Source organism: Prionailurus viverrinus, chromosome X (assembly GCF_022837055.1).
Source record: "Prionailurus viverrinus isolate Anna chromosome X, UM_Priviv_1.0, whole genome shotgun sequence".
Taxonomy (NCBI): Eukaryota; Metazoa; Chordata; class Mammalia; order Carnivora; family Felidae; genus Prionailurus; species Prionailurus viverrinus.
Genome location: NC_062579.1, coordinates 101,063,833 through 101,087,503, shown reverse-complemented (window position 1 = coordinate 101,087,503; position 23,671 = coordinate 101,063,833). Strand labels below are relative to the sequence as shown.

Here is a 23,671-nt window from a genome sequence, read left to right as displayed (position 1 = left end):
GACTCTGTTCCAGGAAGGTAGCCTGGCAAGTAAATCACTCCAGCTACCTGGTGTGGTATTTCTTTCATGGTATCACATGAGATTGCGCCAGCGAAATAGTGTTGATGTTGATTTGGGGTGAATTGAATTGTTTATATAGATGAGCTCCACAGAAAAGTATTTGTTTGAGGGCCCCTACACATCCTAGAAGCATCCCTGAATAAAACAAAAGATGATGCAAAAGAAAATAAAATTCGGTAGAAACAAGTGTAGAACAATTTTTCAACACAGAGTTGAGAATGAACCAGAATTATCTGGAAAAAGTTCTTCAGGGAGGGTGAGACTTAAGGCTGGCCTTAAGTATGGGGAAAATTGGGAGAGGGTCTAGTGATTCCAAGAAGGGAGAACAATATGAACAAAAGCAAGGAGAATAGTTATTCATTGAATATTTTTGTGCTATACATTATGCTAAGCACATTGCATTCATCGTTTTGCTTATTCGTCACAATTCCCTATAAGGTAGGTGTTTGCAGATGATGAAATGGGGTTTCAAAATATTCACCCTGCTAAGCAAACAATAGAAGTAGGTCCCAGGTCTGCCTGATCCCCAAAATTGTATGTTCTTAATACCATGCTATACTGCAAAAAGACAAGGGATAGTAGGGAGCCTTGTCTGTATGGAGCAGTGAATGTGTGTTGAGAACTAGTAAAGGCAAGATCAACAGAAAAGGCACATAGTATGAAAGGCCTTGGATGTCAAAAATGATATATAGAGACAAATAGACTGGTCAAGCAAAAACAAAGATCCCTATCCCAAAAGGAAAATGCACAAGTAGAATATAATATTTAAGACCTAATGCTAATACCATGTTTTCTTAAATATTTTGCCTTCGTCTTAGAAAGTCCCTTGGCTTGAAATGTATAAGGTAACATTCTGCCTCCACTTGGCCTTGCCTGGTGTCATTTATTGTTCTCTCTTTCCTCTCCTTTTTTAGACTTTGATCCTGCTCTTGGAATGATGACTGGAATTCCACCAATCACTCCAATGATGCCTGGCTTGGGAATAGTACCTCCTCCAATTCCACCAGATATGCCAGTAGTAAAAGAGATCATACACTGTAAAAGCTGCACACTTTTCCCTCCAAATCCAAGTAATATTCTGCTTTTTCTCCACACAAGTCATAATGTTTTGGTGTCTAGGAACACTTTCTTCTTTTTCAAAAAAAATACCCTAGGGCTTCATAGATGTATATACAGAAGCTTCACCTAGAAAACAGAAGACGGGAAAATTTTCTCTTATTAGGCAAGGTTGAATTTTATGCATAGAATAGTAGATTTCTGTGTGTTGGTTGCATTACAAATGATAAAACGTGTTTCTAATGCCATCTGGTAAGGAATTCAAGTGTGTTCGTACAGAGACACCTGACACAAATTGTTCAACACTGTCATTTGCAGACTCTCTTTTTCATAACTGGCCTACATGCTGATAATGGCAGTAATAGTGTGTGTCTGAGCCTGCCCGAGGCACATGAGAATACATATTTGGTGCTAAGAATCCTCCATTGCTACTAGCTATTCACACATCACTCAAACTACTGCTATTCAACTGATGGGCTGCAATAGACAGTGGGGTGAGGTTTAACTTGCTACAAGGGTAAAGAGGAATACTGAGACTGAGTCGAACCACTTGCATCCATCTAGTCAATGAAATTCATGTGGAAATGATCTATGGATCTATCTTGGCAGTAATGAATAGGTTTCTCCTTAGACTCTTAAAAATATCTGCAAACATATGTTGGCCATATTTCACTTAAAATATAGCAGCAATAATTGACTCAAACATTTTTCTAGGTCTATTTGTGGTTTTATTTACTTTAAGTGATCAGACGTTATTTCTACACATGACCCAAGCCTCATTAAAGCTTTTTCCACAGTTCTAGTGGTGCTGGGTGACCTACTTAAGGGAGCTGCCACTACAGTGCTAAGATTAAAACTGTTAAGGGACACATTCAAGGGTTCAGGCCATAGATCAAATGAACTTGCCTTATCACAATAAACATGAACTTTGACATGTGACTTCAGACAACTATTTCATCTCCTACCTTACACAGGAGTTAGTTAATCATGGAATCAGGCCCTGGCAGGGACCCAAATTCTTAGTATAGTCTATTCATAGCTAACAGGACTTTAGAATCAGTAAGGGTTCATTGACCAAATCACCTCATCTCTTTTTGCTAGTGAGAAATGTTCTCAGTGCCTTCTTCAGGTCTTTGAACTTGATTGTCAGCAGGGTACTACTTCCTTCTAGGCCAATAAGAAATCTAGGAGGCTGCATCTCAGAGGACTGAATTGGGAGAAGGGCTAGTATGTCACAAGAGAATTAGGGAATGCAGAATAAGATGGCCTAGTAGGCCTTATCTGCCAGCTCAAGTGGCCATTCCTGGATTTGTGTTTAGTGCCTAGGTGAATGAATGGCACTGTTGTACCCTGTCTCTTCCTCTTAGTGCCACTGTCCCTACAAATGGGCAATGGACTTTTTTCCCTTTCATCCAGTGTGTTGCTTTTGGATTAGGGAAAGCTATGCGTCACTAATTCTACATTTTTCACTTCAAAAGCCACGAATTTAGGCATGACCAGTGTTAAAACCTCCTGTTTATGTAAAGGTACAATCCTGCTGGTTTAATCATTCATTTATCACATAATCAGCTTGCCCTAGGCTTTCATTGTCTCAGTCAAGTCTAACGTAACAGGATGGCTCATACCTTGTAATGTCTAAGTTGGGTACAAGAGATGACTTTACAGGATATTCAGTCTCTGAATTGCCAAAGAATAACAGATACATTGTGTATAACACATAGACCACATTATTGAGTGGTCTTTAAAGGAATGTAGACATACACAGCTTAAAGAGGCTCTAACTTTTGATTGTCTCTAGGAAAAGAAACAGATAAACATCCCTCAAATACATTTATCTTTCCCACGTACAGTCATGCCTTCTTGAGTCTGAGCTGGAAGAGCCAGAGCGAGAGGGAAGCATTTTACCTTCATGGCTCAATACTTTTTTTCTTCATCTGTGTTAAGAATACTGACAGAGAAATTAGTACCAATAAAGTTGTGGCTTCAGGGAAGGAACCTGGCTTTGGAATTGAATTAAAAACTAACACTCCTGACACAGCTTAAAGTGAACTGGTGTTCTGTTTCCTGTTTAGAACTTAGATTTTGTCAAAAGGGGGCTCAGGTTAATTGTGTGGGGAAAACACAATGGCTAATGGAGAAGACTCCCTCTGTTCGGTGCTGAAAGCATGGCAAGTGCCGTTTTTGTTCACAGCCCCACACTGTGAAAGTGTGATGGGAAGAGCAGGGATTTGGTACGACTAAGTCACTTACCTTCTCCAGAGCCTACCAACCTTGTCCAATAAGGCCTTGTTTATAAACCCCGGTATTTATGCCTACCTCCGGTATATTCTGCTTCTGTCTCTGGTATATTCTCTTGCACTCAGTGGCCTCTCAACAGTAAGGACCTGTGATCTGGGGACTCTCACAGTCTCTTTATGCACCCATCCAATCTGCTTCTGTCTTGTTGCTTCATTAGACAGTATCTTTACCATCAATTCCTTCCCCCCTCTCCCACCTGACACTTCATCCAGGTGCTTGTCACATATACAGAACCCAGAAGCCCCAAGGTTCCCATTGCCTACAAGTGCCAAGTCCAACTCCTGACTTCAAAATTCACTGGTATGCTTCATATGACTGTCTTCAATCCATTGTTTCTACTTGCCACGTACCCATCCTTTTAGTCAAGTACAGCTGCTTCCCAGTATCACACTCCTCTCCAGCCCAACTGCAAGCCTACCTTCTCCTGGAACATTTCCACGTGGAAGATATGGAAATTAAAACAACAGTTAATCATTCATTGCTCTAATGCATTTCCACCTAAATATTGGGTGCTAGGCCCAATGGGTAATTTTTAGCCCTTAAATTACTTTATGTCTCTGCTATTCTTAGTACTAGTAATCCCTTCATCCTTCTTGAAACATTAGGTGATTTGAAGGTGTAAGAATGACTAAGACCACTAGAGAGGTTATATAGATCAAGAAAGGATGACAAACAAGCTAAGTGCCCTGAGGAATTCCAACATTTGAAAATGTAAAACAGAAAGAGGAGTTTGCATTTCTGTATACCCAGTAGCAGCAAAAGTCTTCTTTACTTGCTGTTTCCAGTTCTTTTCCAATTCTCTTTTAAATCTTCATTTATGCTCTTGCCCCACTCCTCTATCAAAATTTCCCTTGTTTAAGAACTCTAGTGACCAAGGGCACCTGGGTGGCTCAGTCAGTTAAGTGTCCGACTCTTAGTTTCAGCTCAGGTCATGATCTCGCAGTTGGTGAAATCGAGCCTACATCGTGCTCTGCACTGACAGCGTAGAGCCTGCTTGGGATCCTCTCTCTGTCCCTCCCCCACTCACGCTATCTCTGTCTCTCTCAAAATAAATAAACTTTAAGAAAAAAGACCACTAGTGACCTAAATCCAGTAGTTATTTCTCAGTTCTCTTCCTAATTGACCTAATAGCCATATGCAACACAGTTGATTACTCCTTAGTCATTGGTATACTTTCTTTACTTGGCTTTCAGGACACCACACTATTGGTTTTCCTCCCACTTCAGCTGATAGAGCTTCTACATGAAGAGGTTGCATTTGGAATCTACTGTCAAGTTAATATAGTAAATGAGGAATAAATGGTGGAATATCATCTGCTATCTGTGTACAGGGACATGGGAAAGCACCCAGGAGCCAGAAAAAGAGTGATTTTTTCATTTTACTGTATCAGAACAGGCCAACCTCATTTTGTCTCCTAGGGATGGATTCTATAAAGAAAGTTAGAGAAAGTGGGTAAATTGAGAATTAATAAAAATTCACTAGTCTTCTGATTATTTCCAATCAGTTGGAATTACATTAAAATATATCTGACCCCTGCTGATTATCGAGGGGGCCTTCAGTCTTAGGCATCTAATAAAATCAACTTAAACACTTTGCAGTATGTAAATTCTGGCAAACCAGTTGAGTGATCTCTGATACTCCTTTGAAAAGCAAGATGCAAGTGGTTTATAGGTTCTCCATGCTGTCCCCTGCCTCATTTCTCAAAGATCAGCAGTGACTCTGATCTTAATGCTGATTGCCCCAACAGAGCTCCCAGAGTAGGTGCTTAGTTGTAATTAAAATTGCTAGAAGTTCCTCCTTTTCCATTACCAGAGATTAAAGGTTTTTTTTTACACTCTCAGTTATCTTGAATCATTTTACATGAAGTTTTCTTCTTCTCTGTCCACAGTAGTGATTGGGTATTACAAGAGTTCAGCACATTACCTGATTAATAGGTGGACTTTGAATTTGCTCTCCTATGGAGTTATCATTGCTGTGCCCAGATCACTGTATTTCAGTGGGATTAGTAAATCAGGCCCAGACAATAAAGTGCTTTGAGCTGTGAATTAAAGAATAAGTACTGTCTACTAAGGAAGATAGTACAGCCCATTGCCTTGTTTGGTGGCATACACCTAAATCTCAGTGAATGCTATCAAAGAGACTTTCTACATTTACCCAAGGAAAACAAATAAATCCCCAGCATTCTGGACACTACTTAGTGGCTTTTATGCTTTCTTACTTAGCAGTTACCACAGAATAATCACAGCATCTAAATAGAGTGATGATTTCATCACAGAATTTTTGAATCCTACAAATGTAGTGAGAGGAAAGAGACTTTGTATTTTCTGTGTTATATGTAACTGCATCAGTAACCAGATATTCCTTAGAGTCTCTCAGTGGACCAAAAGGTAGACCTAACTAAGCAAACTTAAATAATATAAAAAGGTGAACATTTACTTCACAAAAAGATTCTTTACCATCAAATTCCTTAAATAGTAAACTTCAGAAGGATTCTGTAACAGGATTTTAGTCTAAAGCCCTTGATTTGAAAACATGGCTCTAACTGTAGGGGTGCTCTTGAAAATTTTTTACTTATTATAGTCAGTGGCTAGATTGTGTTCCATGGTCAAAACCATATGTGTCTTCACAGCTATAGATTCCTCTATTGAGAAGAGTGATTCCTTCCCAAACCAAGCCTTATCTGAAGATTTGGCTAAAACAAGGAATTGGGAGTTTAGAAGTCCAGGTCTTAAGCTGCCATTCCGCCCCAGTCTTGTAGTAGTGCTTTAGAAAGCCCCAGATTGGTAATCAGAAAATCTGGGTTCTATAACAGTATATAATAATAACACTACAATAATGACCATTTGGGAGCCTATCAAGTGCTAGGCATTGTAGCACTTGCAATATAGACAGTAGATTATCAACTATCCTACAAAAATCCTTGTAAGGTAGAGGACAATATCCCAATTTTAAAGATGAAAGAATGAGGTACCCAGAGGATATGTAATTTTCAAAAGGTCATACAGTTACTAAGTTAAGGTTTAAATCCAGGTTTACCTGCTCCAAGTTCATATTCCTTCTCTTTCTATCCAATTTGGCGACCTTGAATGAGTCACTCAACCTCACTCAGCTAAGGTTTTTCTTTGTAATATGAGAAGTCTAGAACAAGCCAGTGGTTTTCAATCCTAGCTACTATTAGAGTTGCCTGAGGAGCTTTAAAAAAATAATGCACAGGCTATACCCCAGACTAATTAAATCATTCTTTGGAGTGAACACAGGAATTTTTTGTTTGGTTGACTCCCAAGTTGATTCTAATGTGCTGTTGGAGTTGAGAATCACTGGAACCGTGATGTTAGAATCCTTTCATTTCTTAAGAACTCAGAAGCGGAAGTCTTAAGAGATTCTGGACCTCATTTCCCTTTTTTTTTGGCTAAAAACCACATTATTCCAGTGCCCATGACTAAGACATTTCAGATTCCTGCTCACTAGGTTATCTTCCTTTTCCCTTTAAATTTCTCCTATGGAACAAAAGACCAATACAGCGAGTTTTTGAAATTACAGAATTTTTTTTTTAACAGAAACTTTATAAGTTCCCTGAATGCCTTTATCCCTTTTATTGACTAAATAGAGGGGAAGAGAGCATCATGAGAACCTGGTTATTCTGAGCCACACTGATAAGACAGACGTAGCAAAGTGAGACAGTAGCAAAGTGAGAAAGCTAGAGATGCGCATACCGAAGGAAGCTCCCAAATCATCGTCTTGCCAACTTGGATAAGTGTCAGGTGAAGACCTTGGCCTAATCTACAAGTGAGACTCATTTATTTTTGCATGGGAGCAGTAATCACTAGTTGAGCTCTCCAAATCTTGAGCTGGGAGAATTGTTGTGAAGAGCTGAATGGAAAGAATGGATTACACAAAATAAATCCTTGCAGATAACAAAACCAACACTAAAGAAACCATTGACCATCATGCTTTGTTTTGTTGGGCTATGAACTGTAGAATTTTGTTTGGAAAATGCTTGGATACATATAAATAGCAACAAGGATCTAGCAGATCCAACAGGCTTTATGTGTAAGATGAGTGAGTAGAAAGCATATTTTTTTTAGCAGAGGGAGAATCATCTCATTACATAGGTTTTTAATGACTCTCTATAGCCAAATTTATCTCACTTTAGTTAATGATTTCCCAGATGAGCTTACTTTCTCTGCTGTCTTTCATACTTCCCTCTAAATGCTGCACAATTGACTCTGGACCTCACCCCTCCAGCAAGGAATTTGAGGAAAGACTTGCTGGTATCAAAAGCAAAAAACCTAAAAAGGATGGTTTATAGTCTAGCTGACTTTGTCAGGCAAACCATTCTGACACTCATAAATATTTTTGTAAATGTTTACCCCATCATTGTCAAATTAATTCTGAAACAATTATTTCAGTAACCATGAACAGAGGGAATTTAGTAACTATCAACTAAATTAAACAACCTTTTTCTCAGGAACCTTGGTTCTGAGAATTCCTGAAAGTAAGAATTTAAAGTGAGTGGGATGTCCCCCCACTAACTGTCTTCCTAGCAAAAACAACTGAAAATTGGGCATAGCTGAGTTGTCACAACACAAGAACAGAATTAAAGAACTCTGGATGGGACAGGCAGATGGGTCTGAGTTTTTATCATTTGGATGTCATGGTCACCAAACCATTGAAGAAAATTATTTTCATGTGCTGTGGAGCAGAGATGAGCACCTTAGAGGCCACATGCTTCTGGCACTCTTAGGCAAAAGTCTGATTGGGGACAGTAGGGCTATCTCTGGGATACGTTAGATTTCTAAAAAGGTCTGTCCCAAGCAAACATTTTAATTTCAAATGCTTTTGCAATTCTGCTTAGATCTTCCACCTCCTGCAACTCGAGAACGCCCACCAGGATGCAAAACAGTATTTGTGGGTGGCCTGCCTGAAAATGGGACTGAGCAAATCATCGTGGAAGTGTTCGAACAGTGTGGAGAGATCATTGCTATTCGGAAGAGCAAAAAGAACTTTTGTCACATTCGCTTTGCTGAGGAGTACATGGTGGACAAAGCCCTCTATCTCTCTGGTAGGTGTTTAGTCATGAGCAGTGTGCCCACTGGGCACAACGCAGAGATTGGAGATCAGTGCATTTGTGGCAGATAAAATTTGGGCTTAATGGTATCCCCTCTTGCCTTCAGAGATGGAAAATGAATGTTTTCTCCCAACTTCTTCCTTTAAAGTTCTTTGATAGTTCTCAATTGTATCCATTGTCCAAAACTCCTTACTTGTAACATCTGAAGGCCTTGATGATCTGTCTTACTTCTCAGTACCATCCATCTCCCAGTTCTTCCCTCACATACCATGTCCTAAGCACACTAAGCTAATTGTAGTTCTCACAATGTGCCATGGTGTCTTATGTCTTTTCCTCTGACTACAATTACCTTTTCCATCCCACCTCCCATGTATACATTCTCACACCCCAAAGTTCCAGCTCAAGCATAACCTCTTCTGGAAAGCTTTCTCTGACTTCTCTCCCCACTGTGCCCCAGGCTGTTCTGGGCAGCCCCTCCTCAGCGCTTCCCTAGCACCCAGTGTTTCCTGCTAGCATGACACCTATAACACCAAGTTAGAACTGTCTCTTTCTGTATCTGTCTTCCTGACCAGAGTATGAACTCCTTAAGGGAAGGGACCATGTTTTATTTAACTTCAAATCCCCACTATCTAGCACATAATATGGCACAAAAGCAAATGCTCAGAAATAGCTATGGAAGTCAATTAGTTATCAAATATTTATTGACAGCTAGGCAGAATGCTAGGTTGCTAAGGATACAGCAAAGACCAAGATAGACAAACTTCCTGCCATCAGGGATATTACATTCTGGAGATGGTATAATATATATGTAAAAAAATAATTAATATCAGGTACCAATAACTGCTATGAAGAAGATAAAAATAGCTAATGTGCCTAGCATTGTTAGGAAAGCAAGTCTTCCCTGTCATTTGAATTGAGATCTGAGCAATATGAAGGGGATTGCCATGTGAACATCTGGGAGCTGAGCATTCCAAAATAAGAAAGAGCAAGTTAAAGGCCCTGAGATGAAATGGACTTGGCATGTTTAAGTGAAAGAGACAAGGTTAACATGACTGGAACATTGTAAATGAGAGAGAGGCAGTGAAGGGAAATGAAGTCTGAGAGGTAAGAAATACCAAACCGTGTTGACCCTTATAATCTATAGTAATTAGTTTATTATTCTGGATGCAATGGGAAGTCATTGGAGGATTTTAAGTAGTAGAGTGACATAATCTGATATACATTTTAGAAATATCCCTTCTGTTTAAAGGACAGACTGAGGGGCATGGGCAAACGTAGTTACTAGAAGATAAGTCAGCCAACTGTAGCATTAGTCTAACCTAGAAGTGACAGAGTACAGATAGTAAGAACTACTTTGCCTAAAGTCTCTTATTCATGGTAAAAGTTCAAATTTGGGGAGACTGAGGCAAGGCATTACAATTGGAATGATTTCTGTTAAATACTATAAAGTGAAGCCCTTTGTTTTTGGGGTGGTTTCAAGATAAAGTTTCATGGTTGATCCTTTGCTTATTTTGAATTGGTTTTGTTCTCTATGAAGCAGTGGGCAAATAAGACTAAAGGCAGAAGACAGGGTAATCTGAAAGGGCATAGAACAATTAACAACTTCCTTGCTTAAGAGTAATTGTTTGGAGGAACTGGGTCCAAGTGCTAGACATTTTGGGGTGGCAGAATCTTCATTCATATAACAGGCACTTGTTGGACATCTCCTTTGTGTAAGCTATTGTGCTGAATGTTGTGCAGAGAAGAAAATGAGTAAAACCTAGTTTTTTCCCTTAATGAAGTTAGGGTTAGTAGGCAGTCATACATTTATTTGTTAAAGAAACATTCAGCACTAGGCATTTCTCAAGACACCAATAAAACATACTCAGTGCTAATAACAAGACTGAAAATAATGAGGGCTGAAGTATGGACAAAGCGTTTGGGAAGTTCAGAGGAGAGAAGGGGATGGGGACAGAGAGAGAAAATGTCTAACTCTTGACCATGGGGGTATTGAGAAAGGTACCATTTGAACCAAGTCTTTGACAAAGAGAAAGCATTTGCATGTGGACAATGAGGCAAAGATACAGCAAAAGCAAAGGTACGAAAGTGGTAAGTTTTAGTGAACATTCAAGGAAACAAAGAGTAGTAGTTTGTGTACTGACCAGGCATGAAAGGAGAAGAGAAAACATCAGCTGTTAGCACACTTTGAAAGGTTTAACAGTTGGGTCTTTACACCTCGGGTAATAGGGAAATGTTGAAGGAAATTTTGAACAAGATAATTGTTTCTGAAGGATTAATCTGACATCTCTGTATAAAAATGGATTAGAGGAAAACAGAAAAAAAGTTGAAGGGAGATCAGTTAGATGCCTGTTGCAACAGGCAGAGAAAAGGTAATGTGTGTTTGAAGAAGTAGCCTAGTAACATGGGAAAGGAGAAGAGCATGCAGATGTAAAATATTCTTTTTTATTAATTTAAAATTTTTTAAATTACAGTTAGTTAACATACAGTATTATATTAGTTTTAGATGTACAATATAATGATTCAACAATTCCATACATCACCCAGTTATCATCACAAGTGCCCTCCTTAATCCCCATCACCTATTTCACCCATCCCCCCACCCATCTCACCTCTGGTAAACATTAGTTTGTTCTCTATAGTAAAGAGTCTCTTTCTTGGTTTGTATCTCTTTTTTTCCCCTTTGCCCATTACTTTGTTTCTTAAATTCCACATATGAGTGAAATTATATGGTATTTGTCTTTTTCTAATTGACTTATTTTGCTTAGCATAATACTCTCTAGCCCCATCCATGTCATTGAAAATGGCAGTATTTCGTTCTTTTTTATGACTGAATAATATTCCATTGTGTATATATACTACCTCTTCTTTATCCATTCATCTATCAGTGGACACTTGGGCTGCTTCCATAATTTGGCTATTGAGATGTAGAGTACTCTTGTTACATTTGCTAAGTGCTGTAAAATCTAAATACTAAAGATTTGACAGCACTTAGGAATGATAATAGAGCATTCCACTATAGACTATTTTAATAAAAACTTAAAGGTCTTTAAAAAAACTCTGAACAGCTGTACATAAAAGATGGCATGCTGTTCAGGAGTATCCATCTAAACATCATTGAAATCTCTCGGCAACAACCACCTCCTGGAAGCATTCTCAAGGCTGCCAGAGGAAAGGGAATTGCAATCAATGATGTGAAAATAGCTAAATTTTGCCCTTTAAATTTTAACTTGCTCCCTGAAAGCTCATAAGTGCTAGAAATCTCCTGAATTTCTTGGCTTTTCTCCCACATTATAAAAGGAAGAGGTTAAAACAAACAAAAATCCTTTAGAAAAGGGGCTACATTTCTACATTCTGTAGAAATAACCACTTTTTTTCTATTGGAGTTTGAGCATCTTTGGGAGCTGCCAGTGTGCACGGTGCACCAACCTCATAGCATCACGGTACTGTCATGTGTTTACACCAAGCTTTTGTATCATCCTCTCATTTGATCCTATCCATGATCCTGGAAAAATAGCCATGGTAATCATTAATAACCAATTTTCTGATGGCTCAGATGATCAAATAAGATGACTGAGTGTGAAAGTGCATTGTCAGTTGTAAAGGGCGCTAGCAGAATGTGCTTATTTGGAATGCATTTATTCTTCTTTCGAAAAATAATGTGTAGCAGTTTGAATGTTAATGGGCATTATTCTTTATAACAGCTTTATTGAAGTATAATAATTGACATACAATGAATTTCACATATTTCAAAACTACAATTTGGTATTATTGACACAGACATACATCTGTGAAACCATCACAACAATCAAAATAACAGACATGTCCACTTCTCCCAAAAGCTTCCTTCATACCCCATTTGTGATCCCTTCTTCCTACCCCTCCCCTCTTCTCTCCCCAGGCAACTACTGGTCTATTGTCTGTCAGATTAGTGTGCATTTTCTAGAATTTCATATAAATGGAATCATATATTATGTATACTCTTCCTTGGTATAGATTCAAATTTCCATTTGGTATCGTTTTCCTGTGCTTGAATTTTCTTTAACATTTTTTATGGTGCGAGTCTGCTCCTGATGTATGTATCAACAATAATTTATTCCACCTTTCTTTTTGAAAGATATGTTGTCTGGATGTAGAACTCTAGGTGGACAGTTTTTTTTCCTTATGTTACTTCATTTTTTTCTTGCTTGTATTGTTCTCAATAAGAAATATGATGTTATCTTTTTGTTTCTCTGCACATAATGTGTCATGTCTATGGCAGCTTTTAAGATATTCTCTTTATTATTGATGTTGAGAAATTTGATTATTATGTGCCTGGTATAATATCCTTCATGTTTCTTGTGCATGAGTTTCATTGAAATTCTTAGAACTCTGAGTTTTCATTAAATTTGGAAAGTTTTCTACCCTTATTTCTTCAAATATTTTTTTTCTATTCCCTCACCTCTCTCCAGTCAAGGTCCCAGTTGGGCTGTATTAGGCCCCTTGAAGTTGTTCCAAGCTTACTACTACTCTGTTCATTTTCTTACAATCCTTTTTCTCTGTATTTCATGTCGAATAGCTTATATTGCTGTGTCTTCAAGTTCATTAATCTTTTCTTCTACAGTGTCTGATTTGCCATTGCTTCTATTCAGTGAATTTTTTTCAACTCAGACATTGTACTTTAAATCTCTAGAAATTTGACTTTTTTGTCTTTTGTGTTTCTAATTAATATGGTTGAACTTTAACTTCTTCAGCATATGAAATCCAACTATAATAGTTATTTTTGTATCCTTGTATATTAATTATATTATGTGTATCACCTCTGGGTCTGTTTTGATTGGATGAGTTTTTAAATGTTTCTTATGATTTTCCTCATTTTTTGAATATTGGATAATTTTTTATTGGATACCAAACATTGTGAATTTTACCATACTGGGTGCCAGATATTTTTCATTCCTGTAAATATTCTTGAACTTTGTTCTGGGATGCAATTAAGTAACTTGGAAAATCTTTTATCCTTTTAGGTCTTGTTTTTTTAAGTTTTGTTCAGCAACACCAAAGCAGGATTTAGTCTAGGGCTCATTTTTCTCCACTAACTAAGGCAAACCCCTTCTGACTACTCTACTCAATAATCTATGAATTATTCATTTTTTTCTGCTCTGGCTGGTGGAGAGAGGAACTTTTCCCAGCCCTGTGTAAACTCCAGGGATTGTTACCTCTAATACACGGGTAGTTTACACACACACACACACACACACACACACACACACACACATCAGTATGCAGCTAAAGAATAGTGAAGGACCCTCTGCAGATCTCTGAAGTTGTTTCTCTGTATAGCTTTCTTCTTTCTAGTACTCTGCCATACAAACTCTGTCTTCCGTAGTCTCCCTGGATTCGTAGTTCAATTTCCTCAACTCAAGGAGATCACCATACTTTGACTGAGTTCCCCTCCCTGTTCTGAGAATTCCAAGTAGGCCCCATGCTACAAACTCAGAGCCTGACGCAAGGCTCGAACCCATGAACCATGAGATCATGACCTGTAAGGCTCATTCATAATACCATTACCCATTGACCCTCCCTCTTACCTCTGAGGTAAGGTGGCAGATGGAGGAATAGAACTCCTATGAGCAAGATTGACCCAACCCATAGAATAATAAACTGTTATCAGAAATGAAACTACAATCCAAGTCTTTTGATGGTTCACCTTGCTAGTTAGTAGTGGGAAGAGAATTATGTGGTCACTTGAAACTGCTGCATCTATATCTGAAACACTGAACTTGGAAAAGTACTTACCGTTGCTCACCCACTGAGCTGCTCTTGTACCCCTCTCCCTCCCTCTGTGCATTTAGGTTACCGCATTCGCCTGGGATCTAGCACTGACAAGAAGGACACAGGCCGGCTCCACGTTGATTTTGCACAGGCTCGAGATGACCTGTATGAGTGGGAATGCAAACAGCGCATGCTAGCAAGGGAGGAGCGCCACCGTAGAAGGATGGAAGAAGAAAGATTGCGCCCACCATCCCCACCCCCAGTGGTCCACTATTCAGATCACGAATGCAGCATTGTTGCTGAAAAACTAAAAGGTATAGAAAGCACTTGAGCTTTGTGATTAAAAGAACTCTTTCCTTTGGGGAAACTTAATAAATACATTTGTACCATTGGCAGTTATCCTTTGAATTTCCCACTAATGGGTTCTAAGCATTTCTTATGTTGTAGTCTTCCAGATAGACAGCTGTACCCAGTAACTGAAGAACTAGAAAATTTGTCCCTCACACCTGTGTCTCTGTTCCTCCACTGTCTCAAGGGATGGCGATTTTCTCTCCACACATAAAATTACTAGGATGAAACACATTTTTCCTGCCTTTGTGCATCAGAGAATTTTAGCTGTGATTCATGACTTGGGACCTGTAAGCATCCCATTTCATTGTAGATAGCAAGTTAGTTTTGAATTCTAAATCAGAACAATATAACCTGATGTAACCCTGGAAAACTCTGGTAAAATTCCCTTTTTACAGATGAGAAAATGGAGGCCCAGAGAGTGGTCACAGTGTACACTCTTAGATGACTCAAAGACTTAGCTACCACAACCAAAAGAGGACTTCTTTAATCACTTAAAATGGCCAACTTACTTCACATGGGGACCATGGAGACTTTGAGACATGCTAAATGGGACAATTCTCCCTTTAGTTTTTATTCCTGTTACCCTGCTTGACTCTCAGAGCCATTATTCTAATTTAACATTAATCGTCCTGTCTGGTCTCCTGTGTTAGTAGTTCAAATCCAGTCTCCCTCATTCTCCAACTTTGGCTGATTTTATTGGATGAATGCTGGTGTCCCATTGATCTTATTGATGATACCAACCCAGCTCTAATGGCATGAATTTTCCCTGCTTCTTGTGCTCTGGACTCAGCAAGATGTTGCTAATTCCACTTTCCAAATAGGTCTCACTCACCAAACTTGTTTGCAACATATAGCCTCAGGGATTCACACATTTATGAAATCCTTTGTTTGGATTGATTTTGTCTTCACATAAGAAAAAAGAAGATATATACAGCATACAGACACAGAAATAATGATACATTTTGAAAAGCTAGGAAGGCTGAAAGCATTAGTTAAAAAAAAAAGGAATGTTTATATAACACCAAACAAGTCAGTCTGAATTTGTTTTAAAGAATGAGTTTGCTGATTGTGTAGAGTTCATGCAGAAAATGAGCATCAAACATAAGACTGTATGCAAGTAATGAAATAAAAACCTGCTCTCAAGGGGAAGCTTACCTCTCATTATATGTCTGCACTGAAAAATGGCAAGAGGCAAGAAATTCAGATTGCAGTGAGAGTTATTTCCACTGGACATGAGGGTTCCTGGCCAGAGAGGCATGTGGAGCCCCAGAACAGGCCTTCAATGGGATGCTAATGGATTCTCTCTCTCAGGAGCCTTTAACAACAGAATATACTAAGTGTCTATCTCAGGAAGCTGGACCAGAAGCTTTGGGTAAGCTGTACTACTATTTTAACATCAAAGAATATCTCCTGACCAGCTGCAGAAATCTACTTGGAGGGTTCCTCAGGCAAGAGAATCAGGATGTGGAGAAATGTAGAAATAGAATGAATTACGTCAAAATAGATTGGCTGGAACTGAGTGAAAAGCCTGGGGCTGTGGATTGAATGCAGGAGTGATGCTATAAAAGGTCAAAAATGTAAGTGTTTATACCTAAAGAACTACCCATTTAACTCTTTCTTAAAGCTCCTACCAACACTAATTTCATGGATCCAGGACAAAGTAACTATCAAATTCAAGTTAAACTCAAGACACAAGTTTACTTTTCTTTATTAAAAAAAACAGGACTGTAGAATTCTGAAGTTCTCTCATTGCTAATTTGCATATTACACACAGGGAACACACATACAGAGAGGTTAAGAAATTTGCAACATGTGAAAACTATATCAGTAAAGAACACTTTAAAAAAGAAACAATTCTCTTTCTGAAAATTCTTCATAAGCTACAACCAATCTGACCACTTTTTGAGTCTTTTGTTCTTTCAGTTGGCCTACCTGTCTGCTGCCCAGGTGCACACATATGCACACAGAGCTCCTTATTCAGCAGTTCATTTAACAACCACTTCCAAAATGCCATGGTGGCCTCCTTGCCAGCATGTTGGGTAGATAGAGATGTAGTTACTTTTAATGATTTGAAAAATCTCTTTTTTTTTTCAGATGATTCCAAATTCTCAGAGGCTGTACAGACCTTGCTCACCTGGATTGAACGAGGAGAAGTGAACCGCCGCAGTGCCAACAACTTCTACTCTATGATCCAGTCAGCCAACAGCCATGTCCGCCGCCTAGTGAATGAGAAAGCTGCCCATGAGAAAGACATGGAAGAAGCGAAGGAGAAATTTAAACAGGCCCTTTCTGGAATTCTCATTCAATGTGAGTGGAAGTCAGAGTTCTGTGGAAGGGTGAAAGGGCACTTCACTTAGGCACCATTTTCTCCACACGGAGCCAGGCCTGCAATGCCATCCTGTGTCAAAGGACAAGGATCTCTTCTTCACTGCCTTGTTTTCTCCTTCTGTTGCCCAATGCCTGAGCTCCAGTTTAATGGGATTCATGTGGACACCTCCTATGTTCATTTTTTCTGGCGTATCTCCTTCAGCTCCTTAGAAACACTGACAGCTAGGCCACAATCCCATGCTTTTATTCTTGCTTGTTCTCAAAGTAAGTTATAAGCAGCTTCAGACCTCAGTGGAAAGTTGGGTATTTCATCGCTAAAGTTAGAATACAGCATCAGCATTTGTAAGCTTCTCTGCTTCAGATGCACATCGTTATCATATGTTTTTCAGGTACTACATTGTAGTGAAAGTGTAATTATGTTTCCCAGGGTGATTGAATAAAAGTCAAATTTGCTACTTCTACTTGTTGTTGTTGTTTCTTCTTCTTCTTCTTCTTCTTCTTCTTCTTCTTCTTCTTCTCCTTCTTCTCTTTCTCCTTCTCCTCCTTCTCCTTCTCCTCCTTCTTCTTCTTTTCTTCTTCTTCTTCTTCTTCTTCTCCTTCTTTTTCTTCTCCTTCTCCTCCTCCTCCTCCTTCTTCTCCTTCTCCTCCTCCTCCTTCTCCTTCTTCTTCTTCTTCTTCTTCTTCTTCTTCTTCTTCTTTTTCTTCTTCTTCTTCTTCTTCTTCTTCTTCTTCTTCTTCATTGTCATCTTCTTCTTCTTCTTCTTCGCTGGATGTTATTGACACTGGGTGGGATGGGAAGCCACCAAAATGGTCATTTTCAAAAAGAAGTACTACTCCAAACCTTTCCGTGGTCCATTAAATGAGACAGATCAGAAAAATTCCCAAGTGATATTTTTAGTTCAACATACTATAAAATTATGCACTCACATCTTTTGAGTGAGGAACTCTATTCACCTTAAGAATAAGGGTATAGTTTTATGATTTGGCTTTAAAATTTTTTTAATGTTTATTTATTTTTGAGAGAGAGACAGGCAGAGTGTGAGTTGGGTGGGGTAGGGGAGAGAGAGAGGGAGACACAGAATCTGAAGCAGGCTCCAGGCTCTGAGCTGTCTGGCCAGAGCCTGACGTGGGGCTCAAACCCACAAACTGTGAGATCATGACCTGAGCTGTAGTCGGACACTTAACCAACTGAGCCACCCAGACATCCCATAATTTGGCTTTTAAACAATTAAGGCCCACTCTTTTCATATTTGATTTCCCATACTTGACTCATACATAATTAGGATTAAGGAAGAGTTCTTTAATTTTCCATTTTTGTTTTGAAAATATATATGGACATAGAATCTAGGTAGAGAAAGGCACATGTTTTTAGGATTTCAAAATAAATAGAAAAAAAAGAGCAGCAAGCATCATGGGATTATAAATCCTTAAATCATTAGTATACAGGGCATAAGCTGAGCTGTAAAGAAAAAAATAACACTTCTGGATTTTCTTACTGTGAATACCGACCCAGGAAGAGGCTCTTTTCCTTCTTTTCCTTCCCCCCCCCCAAAAAAAAGTCATATCTAAGGTTCCCTTCTGTTGAAATGGTTAGGAAAAGCACCAGAATATTTGTATACATTTCTCTGTTTGACATTTTAAGAGCCTCTGAAAAATGCTCTTTAGGACTGCACTTACACAGTATTCTCCCATAAAACTTATATTTCTCCAGTCAACAAGCCTATCTAGGTAGACTTAAAATAGATTCCATTCATCTTAGGTTCTGATTTGATGCCTCTGGTTAAACATACCTCAGAATAATAAAAATATGGATTCTGTTGAAGTGAAGTATGCAGGCTCCTTTTGGAAGGCTAGTTTATGAAAGAAGCCAGTAGTCAAAAGGAGCTGTTACAGTTCTCACTCTCTGCCATTCTGGGCTAGGCCATTAGTACTAAATCACATTCACTTCAACTCTTGCCTCTCTGCCTGAATGAATACAGACTGCCTGTATTAAAACTTTAGTCACTGGGGTGCCTGGGTGGCTCAGTCAGTTAAGCGTCCTACTTCAGCTCAGGTCACAATCCCATGCTTCACGGGTTTGAGCCCCGCATTGAGCTCTGAGCTGACAGCTCAGAGTCTGGAGCCTGCTTCAGATTCTGTGTCTCCCTCTCTCTCTTCCCCTCCCCTGCTTGCACTCTGTCTCTCTGTCTCCCAAAAATAAATAAACACTAAAAAAATTAAAAGAAAAACTTTAGTCACCATTTCACCCAAACCTTCTGGATTTCCCTTTTTTCATTCTGTATCTGATATCTCTGCCTTTGAGTCTTCCTTAAGATCATGATACCCCAACACACGTAACCTTTTCTGAGCACAACCATAGCCTAGTGGTGTGATACAAGAAGATACAACAAAGCTGATGCTTCTCTTATTTCTTTTCTCCTCTCTTTTGCCATCCCTGGATGATACTCGGGCCTGATTCAACTGCTGATCTGATGCTACAGTTGAGCAGATAGTAGCTGTGTACCATTCTGCCTCCAAACAAAAGGCATGGGACCATTTCACAAAAGCCCAGCGTAAAAACATCAGCGTTTGGTGCAAACAAGCTGAGGTTGGTAACTTTTTACTCTGGTAGCCCCTCAGGGGGACAGTTTATTTCTTTAACAAGTTATTGATTTGGAGTTTAGTCAGAATTAAATAGTGCCAAGCTCCCATGGTCACAACAAGGCTCTAATGAAACGCTGAGATATGCTCTATAGCCTGTCACTGTGACCAGACCACATGCTGCCAAAAGGGTAATAAATGTGCACGTGTTGTCTTGAATGCATTGCACTGGATAGAAACCTTAGTAGTGAAAATGTAGCGGTGATCATTGTAAGTTTATTTGTCTAAGCTAGCTAGTCTCCAGTACACCAATAATTACTGACCTGTGCGTCTAGTGTTAGTAACATTAGGGCTGTCTTATATTTATTAGAGCATCTTGACAGTTGAGGCTTGAAGCTGCCTAGTGTTACATTGGAACATTGAAATTTCTGAGCTTCTTTTATCAAATCCACTCAGCCATATTTATAGGTGGCAGCTTTAAATGTAACAGAGGGCTCTGATTTCAGATTAAGGTTGACATGCAGCTATCCTCTTGTACTCAAATGACTTTTCACATAGAATAAGTCTGATGTGATTAGGTTGCTATTCTGAGTCCAAGATTAAAAACCAAGATGGGAGGTTTGTTTTCATGGATCTGCCTTTGGCATGGTGTTACCTATACTTCAAGTTCTTCTGTTCCTATGGGCAGCTTCCTTACCCAGCCCTGACACTTTTGATCTGTGTATACAGCAACCTTTTTAACTTTGTTTCTGAATCCTCTTTGCTAGTGTGGTACCAGTCCCATTATATCTATAAATTCAGGTTCTCATATTCCTTAACGTTTATGTAGCATTTGTAAGGCATTTACATTTTATAAAGCGCTTTCATGACAGTTGCCTCACCTATGTGAGCCTCCCAGTAGATGTGGTGCAATGGAAAGTACACTGGACCTGATGTCAGAGAATCCGGGTCTTAGCTATGACACATTGCAGCTGTGTGACTTTGACCAGGTTAGTCAGCTTCTCAGTCTCTATTTCTTCACCTGTAAGTCAGAGATAATAAGGAAACCAGTCTTGCAGGATTAAATGAGATAAAAGATGTGTAGAGTTTGAAAATGTAAATGCTATATAAATGGGAAATAGTATTTTTTCTGTTTATCATTAACAACTCTATAAGGGAGAATAAGTAGGTATGATTGCCATGTTTTACATGTGAGGAAACTGAGACACAGAAATGTTAAGTGATATACACAAAATTACACAGCTAGTATGTGATCAATTCAAGACTAGAAATTCTTCTTCTCACTTGGAACATTAGTATAAACTGCCTTGCACTCTTGAATGAGTCATTTCATCTTTGTGGACCTCAATTTCCTAACCTATAAAATGAGATATAAATCTATTCTTTCCATCTTTCATGAGAAAAATGACATAGTTTGTGTGGCAACAATTTGAAAACTGTGAAGAGCATTTAGAGGAAAATATGCCAAACCCTGTTCATAAACTGATAGTTTCTGAGCCATCAGTTCTGGCTCAGGAAAGGGATCTGGGAGTCACTGGGGAGAAACCCCTGAAGACATCAGGGCAGTGGATAAGTAGAGTCATACAAAGCTAGTAACGCTTTAATTGTTTTTAAAAAGAGAATTAGGAACAAAAAAGGGATCTGTTGTCTTACAGTAGCACAAAATGATTTTAGAATACTAGGGCTACTCAAAGTTGTCGAGCCTCAAACAAACAAAATTCAGCAGATGGTCTTTGCCCTCACAGAGCTAGAAGGGTAACGAAAGTGTTCAAGGGGGAGGAGTGGAGTTTAGTACCCTAAATTTAAAATATCCAAATTCTTTAGTTTGAATAGTTCAGAAGAATAAAGGTCGAGGGAAAATGCTCAATATGTCTTATAATTATAGAAAAGCTGTATTAATAAATAAAAAGCTGTATTAAGTCTCTACCTTTTCTTCAATGTATATACACATGTATCTATTCTCAGGGTTGGAAGAAGCTGTCTGAACTGCCCCGCCCATTTCAGACAGCCCTGCCAATACACTATTATCTTTTCATAGGAGGAAGGGAGTCTCTGATTTGAGCACTGATTTGTTCAGACCACAACCCTCCTGTAAATGGGTTTGCAATAAGATATTTCCATTAATATTATTGATCAAGGCTCTTTGTAGTTATATCAAGCCTATCTATCTGGTGGGTATATACTTGAGTTTAATTACCTTCTCAGTAAAGATAGCCAGTAAGCTGGAAAGTTCTCTGGGCCTGTAGAGAATGAGAGCTATACACCCTATCACCTAATATTGTAGCACAGCTTCCTTGGTACACTGATGAGGATAAAGTACATAGCTAGCATGACTTGCCAAGAGCTACATGTTTTACGATGTATTTTATAGACTTGTGGAAACCCAGAAAAATGCTTCCTGCCTATTGGATTGGACTAAATTAAGGTCCACCTGGAATACCTCAATCTTGATAAGTGAAACTACTGAGAGTGGAACATAGCTTATGACCTTCCTCAGGCATTGCATTTCCTAAACCTGAAAAGACCTCTTCTACTTTACATTGGTACCTCTTTAAATCATGGCTTTTTTTAAATTCTGCATATTTTAACTTGATAATAGGAAACTCTGAGAACTGAAAAGAGGTGTCCTGTAGAAAGTGACAACCATCCTTTTAAATTTGAGCTCTCTCTTAGCACCCCACTGAGAATCAGAGCATCTCAGTGACTTAAATAAACTAGACTGGCTTTTTCTTGGCCTGTGGATCAAAGCTACAACTCCTAAGTCATAGGTTTCATCAAGGTGGAAGCTTCTGACATTGAGCCTTTTTTACCAGTTGCCTTTGGGAATGACGTAGCCGGTAACCTCCTCATGTCACAAAGTACCTGCTCCTGTCTTAATTGTCATCCTACCACCAGCCAACAATGTCTTACTAGAGAGAGGTTATGGAGTAAGAAGAAAAAGTCCGCACCTTCAGGGAGCTTAGGCACTCACCTTAATGGCATATGCTGGGCATACTAGTTTGCTAATGAGTCTTTTTCATTGGTTTACTTTCCTGATTTGGATGTGTGTAAGGCTCCTGCAGATACAATTGGAAAGGGTAATAAGAGAAGGTTAAAGTCCCTTTCTTAACCAAAAGTTAGTGTCTGCAGTGACTTCACTGACAGTTCTGTGTATTGTAGGAACTCTTTTTCTACAGAGCCATTTAAAACCTGCATGTTTCTCTCACTAAGAAGATTGCCTAGATTAGAAGCTAAACCTTGGATGATATCTAGAAACTAGAGCCATAGCAGTAGGCACTAGAATATACTCCCTTACATCCTCCCCAATATGAGATTTTATACTATCAGGCCAGAGAAAAAGGGACTTGATGATTGCTAACATTCTTATAAAATGAAATACTGTGATTGGTAAAATAATTTTCTGTATAGATTTCCAAGCCTACCATTCCAAGCTCTGAAGAACTGTTTGTAAACAGATGGTTAAGTCATCTGCATACCCTTGTTTTAGTACCCATGTGTACTAACACTAGCTATTAGCTCTCAGCCACAAGAACACCTACTAACACAATTTGAATCAACCTAATTTTTATTTCCATGTGTATCATACAATAGGCATTGATTAACAACCTGTGTTTGTGCTTTGCTTCATTGAATTGAATGATATCTCAGATTCAAATTTCTACATAAGTGTAGAGGCTATCTGTTCCTTTCCATTCCTTCACTTGACCCCTTCCTCACCAAGTATCCTGTTAATGTTGAAAGTCTAGGTAAGTACAGTTTTGTTACACAATTAATAAGGAACTTTGCTTTACTGAGAATCATGTTCTTATCATAAATCATAAGTAAGATGAATTTAAGTTCATATAACTTTTTGTGAAACTATATAGATACTTAATGTGCAATGACTGTGATTTGCTTACTTTATGATAAATTTAAAATGTCATCTGGTACAAAGGTGATTCTTTCCATGTATTTTCCTCTGTCTCTGGTTTCAATTTGATTTTATGTAAAAGTGTCTTCTCCATTGTGGAGCAGCGTGTGACTTTCTAAGTTACTTTTAAAACAGACTCAAAGCCATTATAATGCATTTTTAGAAACCATTAACAATTTGCTGTTTAAATGAAAAATATCACAGGTTGACTGTGGGCAGGAGAATGGTATATAGAAAGTTTATGAGTGCTGTCTTACCTTTTTTGATATAGT

At 38.7% G+C, this 23,671-nt stretch overlaps 1 protein-coding gene across 6 annotated transcripts in view; it reads left to right on the top strand.

Annotated features, from left to right (window-relative positions):
- The window catches only part of ENOX2 (ecto-NOX disulfide-thiol exchanger 2), a 280,218-nt gene that overhangs the window by 228,453 nt on the left and 28,094 nt on the right, over positions 1–23,671 (top strand). For 5 of the 6 annotated variants that reach the window (XM_047844800.1, XM_047844797.1, XM_047844798.1 and 2 more), the window contains 5 exons: positions 975–1,130; positions 8,270–8,476; positions 14,311–14,544; positions 16,676–16,888; positions 19,390–19,496. In XM_047844800.1, coding sequence (XP_047700756.1) covers positions 975–1,130; positions 8,270–8,476; positions 14,311–14,544; positions 16,676–16,888; positions 19,390–19,496 — 917 coding nt within the window. The remainder of the gene's footprint in view (positions 1–974; positions 1,131–8,269; positions 8,477–14,310; positions 14,545–16,675; positions 16,889–19,389; positions 19,497–23,671) is intronic. The other variant, XM_047844799.1, reaches the window with a different exon arrangement.